General features: G+C 43.4%; 1 protein-coding gene across 4 annotated transcripts in view; it reads left to right on the top strand.

Moving 5' to 3' along the window:
• The first annotated feature begins 466 nt into the window (after positions 1-466).
• Positions 467-11,781, top strand: part of LOC118368225 (probable E3 ubiquitin-protein ligase HECTD2) — a 36,534-nt gene continuing 25,219 nt past the window's right edge. The window contains exons 1-9 of one of the 4 annotated variants that reach the window (XM_035752159.2): positions 467-1,110; positions 1,779-1,911; positions 3,253-3,403; positions 3,488-3,590; positions 6,308-6,397; positions 6,493-6,557; positions 6,723-6,768; positions 9,713-9,822; positions 10,094-10,242. In XM_035752159.2, the coding sequence (XP_035608052.1) occupies positions 1,015-1,110; positions 1,779-1,911; positions 3,253-3,403; positions 3,488-3,590; positions 6,308-6,397; positions 6,493-6,557; positions 6,723-6,768; positions 9,713-9,822; positions 10,094-10,242 (943 nt within the window). In that variant the 5' untranslated portion in view covers positions 467-1,014. Of the gene's footprint in view, positions 1,111-1,778; positions 1,912-3,252; positions 3,404-3,487; positions 3,591-6,307; positions 6,398-6,492; positions 6,558-6,719; positions 6,769-9,712; positions 9,823-10,093; positions 10,243-11,781 lie in introns of all 4 variants that reach the window. The other 3 variants (XM_035752150.2, XM_035752176.2, XM_035752167.2) reach the window with 3 other exon arrangements.

The following is an 11,781-nucleotide window of genomic DNA, read 5'->3' as shown; positions in this document are numbered from 1 at the left end:
AGCGAGAAGTTCCATAACATAACAGCAATTTGCTTGCATCAGCAGCAATAATCCCACGCTACAGTGATGAAGAGGCTGTCATTATCCTCCTCACTACTCATCTGCCAGATGATTTAAGGCTTGGTACATGTTCATGATGTGACTGGCGCTCATCTGAATTTGTGATGGCCTTAATGATAAGGTTGTGGTAAAAGGGTGGAGAAGGCTCCTCTGATCTCACCAGTGGAACTTACCAGTAGCCTACTGCTGCTGAAAGTGTCTCTATCTTCACAATCAACTTTGCAGTACTGTATTTATTAGAAAAGGCAAAAGCAAGGTGATGCAAGGTCAAGTCATCGTGTGTAATAACACAGTTATAAAATCGTGTTGTCTATAAGTAGGGCAGGGTAGTAGGATACCTTATCACTTGGATTCATTGAATAGGCCTACAGAAAAACATCTCAAATGAAGTCTAGCAGTACCTGGTGATAAATTAATTTCTCGAGCCGTTTCCTCGAAGTCTAAACAGACCCTGCCTGGGCGAAGTAAATCAGTCACAGCAACACCGCCAGTCACAGCAACACCGCACACTTACGTAAGGACATCCATGGTATCCAAGCTCGTAACTATGAACCTCCTCTTAGACAACATGGCGCATGTGTACAGCTGCACTGCAAATATAGACGACACATCCAGTTAGGTGGAAAATAATTAACTTATGCTTACCTAAGTGTAGCACCTAAACTAGACTTCGGCGACATTACCTATCGAATGCGGACGCTCGTGCCTGTTCACTTTGACCACAGCATCAGACTCGGGTCTCTGCGCGCGAGCTCACCTGCTTACAATGAAGACGAGAGAGCGTTTCAGGTCCTGAATGTTCTTTTAGAGTTAGTTTCAAGTTATTTGATGTTTTGTTACTGCGGGTACCGCGGATACCGCGTATGAGGGTCTTTTGAGTTATTTTAACTTGTTTTAGTTAAGAAAAGAGCAATGTGACTGCGACCTAAACGATACTTTTCAACTGATGAAGAAATGCTACTCAACATTACGAGAGAAAACCACACACCACTGCATCAGGCGGAAAGGGAGAGAGATAGACTCCCTCCAATTTCCAGTCATTCCAGCTCTGTTAGTATGAAATGTTTTTAAATAGTTTTCATATTCTTTAAATGTGTTTTCATGTCCAATTAAGAAATAAAGTAACCGTTTTGATGTGGGATCAATGTAACAATGAAGACATAAAATGTCAATTTATTTCATTGCATAATGATGACTTAACCATTTCAATGACCTGGGGGTTTATCCTTTTGGAAATGTGTTGATGTTAAAACTAAGGGTGGGACCTTTTGGCCAGCTCTTCCTAACCCATTTATGTTATAAAACAGCATAGCAGCTTTGTGAGTAATATACCACATTATCACTGTAACAAAGCCCAAACATTATACTGTACATTTTGTTTATGTATCAAACTTTTATTTTGGTGGCCAATGTGCTACAGTACTTGCTGTGAATGAGTAGTATTATATACTGTTATAGTTCTAATCGATACTGTTATTAAAATTTCAGGACCTGATATCAATTTCACTCATGGCAGTGTTCAGACAGGGAGCCTATTCTGTTATTTTATTAACTGATTGGTCCTTTGACCATTCAGATCAGCTCTGAAAAATATCTGATGTGAAAAGATGTTATGTGATTTGTCAAAAGACTAATTTGTGGAAAAAAGATCCGAATTGGGCCGCCTGTCTAAACGCAGACAATGATGTCTGTCAAATGAATTCTGATTTTTATCACAGGGACTCGATCGTGGACCAAAGCTGCCATATCCGTCTCTCAACTTCATCTCAAACCACAGAAAGGAGGATGGTAGCCACAGCATCTCCTCCCAGTTTATCCTTCCTGGCATACGGCATGGTATGGTCCGTCATGGTAACCCTAATGTTCACATTACCTCATTCAAGAGTCAACTTGAATAGTAAGCAACAGTCTTTTGTGAACTGAGATTTCTGAAGCTCACAGGCAGCTCAATTACACAGGCAACACACACAATTATTTTTTTCATTAATTGCTCTGAAAAATATCTGCTGTGAAAAGATCTGAGCCGATTGGGCAAAACATAAAATAGTGGAAAAAAAGATCAGAATTGGGCTGCTTGTGTAAACGCAGCCATAGTGAACCAATATCAAAGTGCCGGCAAGAAGCATTTACTCAAGTATTATCTATCATGTGCTATCAATATGGCTACCTAACACACTTTTGATATTGTTACCTTCAGGTACAGGGTACACTTTGAGACTTAATAATAACACTCTAAGAGGCTTAAAAGGAAATCATTTTCACACAGCGCTCCCAAAAGAAAGGCTAGTTTCAATTTCAAAGCGACCCATACAAGCTGTTTTGAATTAATGAGCGATGCTCCAGGCAGATGTGTTGTCGTGGCTTCCTATTCTTGAGATCAAAGATGTTAGAGGAGACTTGAGCATCAATACTTGATGCAGATGAGATAGACAAAGGCCCATTCAGAACTGCTGTTCCTTTATAGGGTGAACTTGTTCTGGGTGTAATGAACACGACCGTTGTGTGGGCTGGCGACGGAAGTTTTCAAAATATGTTAATATATTGCTGTCACTTATACTTGAAAATATGGAGAGTTCATTGCACTACGCTGCTCATATGTGTGATATGAGAAGAAAAACACATTTATGCAGGTTTCATCTTGTTATATACGGTTCATTGAGATTGTTAAACTATAATTTGCAACAAAACAAGCAAGTATACAGTAGAGAATCATAGAGGCAAAGGTTGAGAGCCACAATGCTTCTTGACACACTGCTCGCTTAATCTGGAAGCCAGCTGTACCAATGTGTCAGAGGAAACGCCGTACAACTGGAGACCGTGTCAGGGTGAATGCGCCCGGCCCGTCACAGGAGTCGCTAGAGCGCGATGGGACAAGGACATGCCAGCCAAACCCTCCCCTAACCCGGACGACGCTGGGCCAATTGTGCGTTGTCTCATGGGTCTCCTGGTCTGCGACACAGCCCGGGATCGAACCTGGATCTGTAGTGATGCCTCAAGCGCTGCAGTGCCTTAGACCTCTGCGGCACTCGGGAGTCTATAACTCACATTTCTATGTGAATTCGGTCGGGTCACCCACAAAGTTTCATATTGCATCTTTAAAATATAATAGTATTTTCAGGGATGATACATTTGGGTGATAGTGTTTGTGTGTTTTATTTTAAATATATATGTGTGTTGTTACTCCGCCTGCAGGTAGAGAGCTTCCCCCCATCTGTCCTAATGTCAGACTGAAGCATCAACATCAACATCGCATCACTGTTGACAATCTGCCTCCTGAGGTTAGGGCTCGCTTTGCCACTGACCCAGTCATGCCCCTCCGCACCAAGACTGTCAAAGAGTTTCAGTAAGTACACACAGTAAGTACACACACACACACACATTATTATCATTCAGAAATTACTTTTAATATTTGTCTAATGTTTACTAGGGAGGACATTGAGAGGGCAACAGTCTCAGGCGATTGGAAACACATCCACGATTTCTACTTGACCACGTTCGGCTCCTTTTTAGAACTGAATGCTGCCTTTAAGGTGGGTAATCCCCATGTCTGTGCCATGTTCAATTCTGAGGTTTCGTATTTGTATTGTCAGTCAAGCCAGTGCTATTTATACAGCATGATTTATAAGGACTTATTGCACTACTATGTCAATTCATTTGTATAGATAAGTGTGATGGTAAAATTGCTAAAGCAAATGTGCTAAATTTGTAATGTGACTGAACAACGCAAATAAAAGGTGATCATTGTTTTGGTATTAAAAGTCGGTGAATAAAGTATTTCTGAGAGCCAGGTAAAGGGGAATTTGAAGAGTTGTTTTTGAGTCTGTAAATGAATGAAGTCATTTAGAGAGTCGGGGAAAAAAGCACCTGTGCCTGGTATCCATAGAGAGGGTTTTTCATAAGAGCAAGACCTATAAGAGAACGTATGATCATATACACAACAGTTGGGTAAATGTTTAGCATGTGTCATGGTCGGTTTGCATTGCTTCCTAGAGGTTCTAGGGTAATTATGTCATAACAAAGTATAATTAAGCAATAAGGCCCAAGGGGTGTTGTATATGGCCAATATACCATGACTAAGGTCTTATTTACAACGTAAAACAGAGTGCCTGGATACAGCCCGTGGTATATTGGCCTTATATCACAAACCCCCGAGGTGCCTTATTGCTATTATAAACTGGTTACCAACATAATTAGAGCAGTAAAAATAAATGTTTTGTCATACGGTTTGATATACCACGGCTGTTAGCCAATCAGCATTCTGGGTTCGAACCACCCAGTTTATAATTAAGCAATAAGGCCAGATGGGGTGTGGTATATGGCCAATATACCACGGCTAAGAGCTGTTCTTAGGTATGACGCAACATGTACCTGGATACAGCCTTTAGCTGTGGTATATTGGCAATGTACCACGAACCCCCGAGGTGCCTTATTGCTTAAACTGGTTACCAACGTAATTAGAACAGTAAAAATAAATATTTTGTCATACCCTTGGTATACGGTCTGATATACCACAGCTGACAGCCAATCAGCATTCATGGCTCAAACCACCCAGTGTATAATATAGAATATTAGCCTTCCCCCAAAGGGATCCAGGCTTGAACTGAGCGAGTCACTAATAAGTGTACAATCGTGGCCAAAAGTTTTGAGAATGACACAAATATTAATTTTCACAGTCTGCTGCCTCAGTTTGTATGATGGCAATTAAAATATACTCCAGAATGTTATGAAGAGTGATCAGATGAATTGCAATTAATTGCAAAGTTCCTCTTTGCCATGCAAATGAACTGAATCCCCCCAAAATATTTCCACTGCATTTCAGCCCTGCCACAAAAGGACCAGCTGACATCATGTCAGTGATTATCTCGTTAACACAGATGTAAGTCTTGATGGGGATAAGGCTGGAGATCACGCTGTCAAGCTGATTGAGTTCGAATAACAGATTGGAAGCTTCAAAAGGAGGGTGGTGCTTGGAATCATGGTTCTTCCTCTGTCAACCATGGTTACCTGCAAGGAAACACGTGCCGTCATCATTGCTTTGCACAAAAAGGGCTTCACAGGCAAGGATATTGCTGCCAGTAAGATTGCACCTAAATCAACCATTTATCAGATCATCAAGAACTTCAAGGAGAGCGGTTCAATTGTTGTGAAGAAGGCTTCAGGGCACCCAAGAAAGTCCAGCAAGCGGCAGAACCGTCTCCTAAAGTTGATTCAGCTGCGGGATTGGGGCACCACCAGTACAGAGCTTGCTCAGGAATGGCAGCAGGCAGGTGTGAGTGCATCTGCACGTATAGTGAGGCGAAGACTTTTGAAGGATGGCCTGCTGTCAAGAAGGGCAGCAAAGAAGCCACTTCTCTCCAGGAAAAACAACAGGGACAGACTGATATTCTGCAAAAGGTACAGGGATTGGACTGCTGAGGACTGGGGTAAAGTCATTTTCTCTGATGAATCCCCTTTCCGATTGTTTGGGGCATCCTTGAAAAAAGCTTGTCCGGAGAAGACAAGGTAAGCGCTACCATCAGTCCTGTGTCATGCCAACAGTAAAGCATCCTGAGACCATTCATGTGTGGGGTTGCTTCTCAGCCAAGCGAGTGGGCTCACTCACAATTTTGCCTAAGAACACAGCCATGAATAAAGAATGGTACCAACACATCCTCTGAGAGCAACTTCTTCCAGCCATCCAGGAACAGTTTGGTGACGAACAATTCCTTTTCCAGCATGACAGAGCACCTTACCATAAGGCAAAATGATAACTAAGTGGCTCGGGAATAGAACATCGATATTTTGGATCCATGGCTAGGAAATTCTCCAGATCTTAATCCAATTGAGAACTTGTGGTCAATCCTCAAGAGGCAGGTAGACAAACAAAAACCCACAAATTCTGACAAACTCCAAGCATTGATTATGCAAGAATGGGCTGCCATCAGTCAGGATGTGGCCCAGAAGTTAATTGACAGCATGCAAGGGCAGATTGCAGAGGTCTTGAAAAAGAAGGGTCAACACTGCAAATATTGACTCTTTGCATCAACTTAATGTAATTGTCAATAAAAGCCTTTGACACTTATGAAATGCTTGTAATTATACTTCAGTATTCCATAGTAACATCTGACAAAAATATCTAAAGACACCGAGGCAGCAGACTGTGAAAATTAATATTTGTGTCATTCCCCAAGCTTTTGGCCACGACTGTAGACTAAATTAACATATGTGTTAGTCCTAATCTAAATGTGCTCTTAATTTCTCTTTCCAGAAAGATGCAAGCCCTCCGTTCAACACGATTGAAGACTCAGGAATCAATACAAAATTCATCAATGCTGTCTATGACGCATTATCGCTCACGGTATGTAGAATGATTAAGCAACGAGTAGCCATGTTTATATTAGGTTGTTGAAATGAAAACCTCTCACTAACTCTGATCTAACATTGATCCAACAGCCTCCTGATGCCCAGAGAGCAGTGCTGAAGGGGATCATTAACAGCTTGTTGAGAGAATGGAAGGGGTGTGTGGCATTCTTATAGTGTAGTGCTCTTTTATTTGCCACTCAAACCGAAGGATTCCTCTCTACATAGTAAAGCTCTATACTTTGTGACTTGAATATTGATGCAAATGTTACGTACTGGATGAGAAATTAAATGAACTTCATATTGTCTGCTTTGTTTAGCAGTCGACGGACGAAGGATGACCTGAGAGCGTATTTCATTCTAGTTCAGGTAACGTCATGCATCACGTGCTGTATATGTACACACTACTGGTACAAATGACACACAGATTTGACTGATGTGCTCTTTTGACCGCTGATACTTAATTCCACGCTATAAATAACAAACTCCTTTCATTATGTAACAGTAATAACAGCAATTTCCTCATTAGAAGTGAGGCCGTTTCTGCCTTCAAATATACGCATTACCCCCCCCCAGCCCCCAGTCTAAAGGCAAACACAGGAAACTCTTGATGCGCTCCCTCACCACATGCCCCCTCAGCCCCCAGTCTAAAGGCAAACACAGGAAACTCTTGATGCGCTCCCTCACCACATGCCCCCCCCAGCCCTCAGTCTAAAGGCAAACACAGGAAACTCTTGATGCGCTCCCTCACCACATGCCCCCCCCAGCCCCCAGTCTAAAGGCAAACACAGGAAACTCTTGATGCGCTCCCTCACCACATGCCCCCCAGCCCTCAGTCTAAAGGCAAACACAGGAAACTCTTGATGCGCTCCCTCACCACATGCCCCCCTCAGCCCCCAGTCTAAAGGCAAACACAGGAAACTCTTGATGCGCTCCCTCACCACATGCCCCCCAGCCCCCAGTCTAAAGGCAAACACAGGAAACTCTTGATGCGCTCCCTCACCACATGCCCCCCCCAGCCCCCAGTCTAAAGGCAAACACAGGAAACTCTTGATGCGCTCCCTCACCACATACCCCCTCAGCCCCCAGTCTAAAGGCAAACACAGGAAACTCTTGATGCGCTCCCTCACCACATGCCCCCCCCAGCCCTCAGTCTAAAGGCAAACACAGGAAACTCTTGATGCGCTCCCTCACCACATACCCCCCAGCCCTCAGTCTAAAGGCAAACACAGGAAACTCTTGATGCGCTCCCTCACCACATACCCCCCAGCCCCCAGTCTAAAGGCAAACACAGGAAACTCTTGATGCGCTCCCTCACCACATGCCCCCCAGCCCCCAGTCTAAAGGCAAACACAGGAAACTCTTGATGCGCTCCCTCACCACATGCCCCCCCCAGCCCCCAGTCTAAAGGCAAACACAGGAAACTCTTGATGCGCTCCCTCACCACATGCCCCCCCCAGCCCCCAGTCTAAAGGCAAACACAGGAAACTCTTGATGCGCTCCCTCACCACATGCCCCCCTCAGCCCCCAGTCTAAAGGCAAACACAGGAAACTCTTGATGCGCTCCCTCACCACATGCCCCACTCAGCCCCCAGTCTAAAGGCAAACACAGGAAACTCTTGATGCGCTCCCTCACCACATGCCCCCCCCAGCCCCCAGTCTAAAGGCAAACACAGGAAACTCTTGATGCGCTCCCTCACCACATGCCCCCCTCAGCCCCCAGTCTAAAGGCAAACACAGGAAACTCTTGATGCGCTCCCTCACCACATGCCCCCCCAGCCCCCAGTCTAAAGGCAAACACAGGAAACTCTTGATGCGCTCCCTCACCACATGGCCCATTGACTCCAGTCATAGCCCAAGCAGTCAGTCTCAGTCAGGCTCTGGATATAAGGAGAGCAGAGTGTTTACTTTACACATGACCAACAGACTAGAGGTAGGCTTGGCACCGGCCAAATATGGACACAAACAGCCTGGGAGAGACTCGGTAGGCAGACTGGGAAATGGCTGAGTTGAACTGGGATGATTTCTGTCTGCTAAAAATTGAGACTTTGGTTGGAGACTCTTGTCTCTATCCCATTCATGGTTTAATTATTGTTTCAGACATTGTATGGGGTTTATAGGATCGTAAATTAAAAAGTAAGTCTTCCATCCCTTTCTTGCCAGCAACTTTTTGTGGTCATTGAGTCTCTCCAGTTCTCTCATCTACATTTAGTGTGATTTGTCTTTGGGCTGTTGATAGGCTCTCTGACAGATCCTGTGAAATTGAAAGGGACAAGACAAGTATTAATTAATTCATTCATTGTAGGGTTTGTATCACAATTAACACCCTATTTCCTAAATGGTGCACTACATTTGATCAGGGCCCATAGAGTAGTGTACTACATTTGACCAGGGCCCATAGAGTAGTGCAATACTTTTGACCAGGGCCCATATAGTAGTGTACTACATTTGACCAGGGCCCATAGAGTAGTGCAATACTTTTGACCAGGGCCCATAGAGTAGTGTACTACATTTGACCAGGGCCCATAGAGTAGTGTACTACATTTGACCAGGGCCCATAGAGTAGTGTACTACATTTGACCAGGGCCCATAGAGTAGTGCAATACTTTTGACCAGGGCCCATAGAGTAGTGTACTACATTTGACCAGGGCCCATAGAGTAGTGTACTACATTTGACCAGGGCCCATAGAGTAGTGTACTACATTTGACCAGGGCCCATAGAGTAGTGTACTACATTTGACTAGGGCCCATAGAGTAATGTACTACATTTGACCAGGGCCCATAGAGTAGTGCAATACTTTTGACCAGGGCCCATAGAGTAGTGTACTACATTTGACCAGGGCCCATAGAGTAGTGTACTACATTTGACCAGGGCCCATAGAGTAGTGTACTACATTTGACCAGGGCCCATAGAGTAGTGCATTACTTTTGACCAGGGCCCATAGAGTAGTGCAATACTTTTGACCAGGGCCCATAGCACCTCTGATCAAGTTGTGCACTATATAAGCAGTATGGTGCCATGTGGGAAGCAGCCTTGGTAAATGTGTCTGATTCGCTTGGTTGATGTCAGTCAGACCCTTATAATACCAGTGGTATTATTCTCCTCTCTCTTTCTTCTTTCTCGCTCTCTCTCTTCCCGCTCTCTCGCTCTCTCTCTCTGCCGGGGGAACGGATGAGGTCATGTTTGAAGTAAAATAGTCTGGTTTCCTCTGTAATGCCAGTCTTTATTAGAAGCCAGACTTCTTCTGTTGTAAAGCTTTATTTCCTTTTTGAAGTGCAGTGCCACTGCTGAAAAAGCTTCTCTTTGTTGCAGAACCCTCAGTGCACCAGCCCAGCCACATATGTCATCTATGCACACTTACTGAGGCAAATAGCCGCGCTGGCGGAAGCAGACCACTATTTCCTGATGCACTGGTTTAAGAAGTAAGAGTTGGAATTGTTCCTCCGTCTTATGCAGTCCCATGCTTTTCCAGGCTGTAGTTGTTATCCACAAAGTAAACACAGTCCTCAGAAAGAAACCATGTTGTTATTCTTTATGCAGGAAAGTTAAATAAATGACGTTTTCCAAATTGTTTTAGTAGGAGTTGGTAGGAATTGAGCAGTCATAGCTTTCAAGCAAAGACAATCTGTTTTGAAAGTTAAAATGTATTCCTTGCCATGGTGAGAATGCCTTGATGATGATTATCTAACCCAGGTTGTCCCAGAAGCGGTTCAAACAGCTGGTGGAGCGGCTGCACCTCTTCATCTCCACCCGTCTGTTCCCAGTCAAGCCTGAGGAGCTGCCCCCCATGGCCAAGTGCTCCTGGTGGATCCCCTCCGCCACCAAGGTCCTCTCCCTCCTCAGTGAGTAGGACGTCTTCTATCTCCACCCCCACAGAGATGGGGCAATGGTTAGGGCAGGGGGATATATATATATATATATGTTAGTGAAGTGGTGTGGAGATTTAGGGAAAAGGGGGGTCGGTCTATCCCTTGTAATGGATTAAACTTCACTTTCTACAGAGATTGAAATCTCTTGTACATATTTGTTTGGTTCTCCTGCCCGTATTTGTCGAGTTATCTCCCCATATTTGTCTGGTTATCTCCCCATATTTGTCTGGTTATCTACCCATATTTGTCTGGTTATCTCCCCATATTTGTCTGGTTATCTACCCATATTTGTCTAGTTATCTACCCATATTTGTCTGGTTATCTCCCCATATTTGTCTGGTTATCTACCCATATTTGTCTAGTTATCTCCCCATATTTGTCTAGTTATCTACCCATATTTGTCTAGTTATCTCCCCATATTTGTTTGGTTCTCCTGCCCATATTTGTCTGGTTATCTCCCCATATTTGTCTGGTTATCTACCCATATTTGTCTAGTTATCTCCCCATATTTGTCTAGTTATCTACCCATATTTGTCTAGTTATCTCCCCATATTTGTTTGGTTCTCCTGCCCATATTTGTCTGGTTATCTACCCATATTTGTTTGGTTCTCCTGCCCATATTTGTCTGGTTATTTCCCCATATTTGTCTGGTTATCTACCCATATTTGTCTGGTTATCTACCCATATTTGTCTGGTTATCTACCCATATTTGTCTAGTTATCTCCCCATATTTGTCTAGTTATCTCCCCATATTTGTCTGGTTATCTACCCATATTTGTCTAGTTATCTACCCATATTTGTCTGGTTATCTCCCCATATTTGTCTGGTTATCTACCCATATTTGTCTAGTTATCTACCCATATTTGTCTAGTTATCTACCCATATTTGTCTGGTTATCTCCCCATATTTGTCTAGTTATCTACCCATATTTGTCTAGTTATCTACCCATATTTGTCTGGTTATCTACCCATATTTGTCTGGTTATCTCCCCATATTTGTCTAGTTATCTACCCATATTTGTCTAGTTATCTACCCATATTTGTCTGGTTATCTCCCCATATTTGTCTGGTTATCTACCTATATTTGTCTGGTTATCTCCCCATATTTGTCTGGTTATCTCCCCATATTTGTCTGGTTATCTAGCCATATTTGTCTGGTTATCTACCCATATTTGTCTAGTTATCTACCCATATTTGTCTGGTTATCTCCCCATATTTGTCTGGTTATCTACCCATATTTGTCTGGTTATCTCCCCATATTTGTCTGGTTATCTACCCATATTTGTCTAGTTATCTACCCATATTTGTCTGGTTATCTCCCCATATTTGTCTGGTTATCTACCCATATTTGTCTGGTTATCTCCCCATATTTGTCTAGTTATCTACCCATATTTGCCTGGTTATCTCCCCATATTTGTTTGGTTCTCCTGCCCATATTTGTCTGGTTATCTCTCCATATTTGTCTGGTTATCTACCCATATTTGTCTAGTTATCTCCCCATATTTGTCTAGTT

The sequence above is a fragment of the Oncorhynchus keta genome, chromosome 3 (genome assembly GCF_023373465.1).
Source record: "Oncorhynchus keta strain PuntledgeMale-10-30-2019 chromosome 3, Oket_V2, whole genome shotgun sequence".
NCBI classification, from domain to species: domain Eukaryota; kingdom Metazoa; phylum Chordata; class Actinopteri; order Salmoniformes; family Salmonidae; genus Oncorhynchus; species Oncorhynchus keta.
This window is presented reverse-complemented; position numbering and strand designations above follow the sequence as displayed.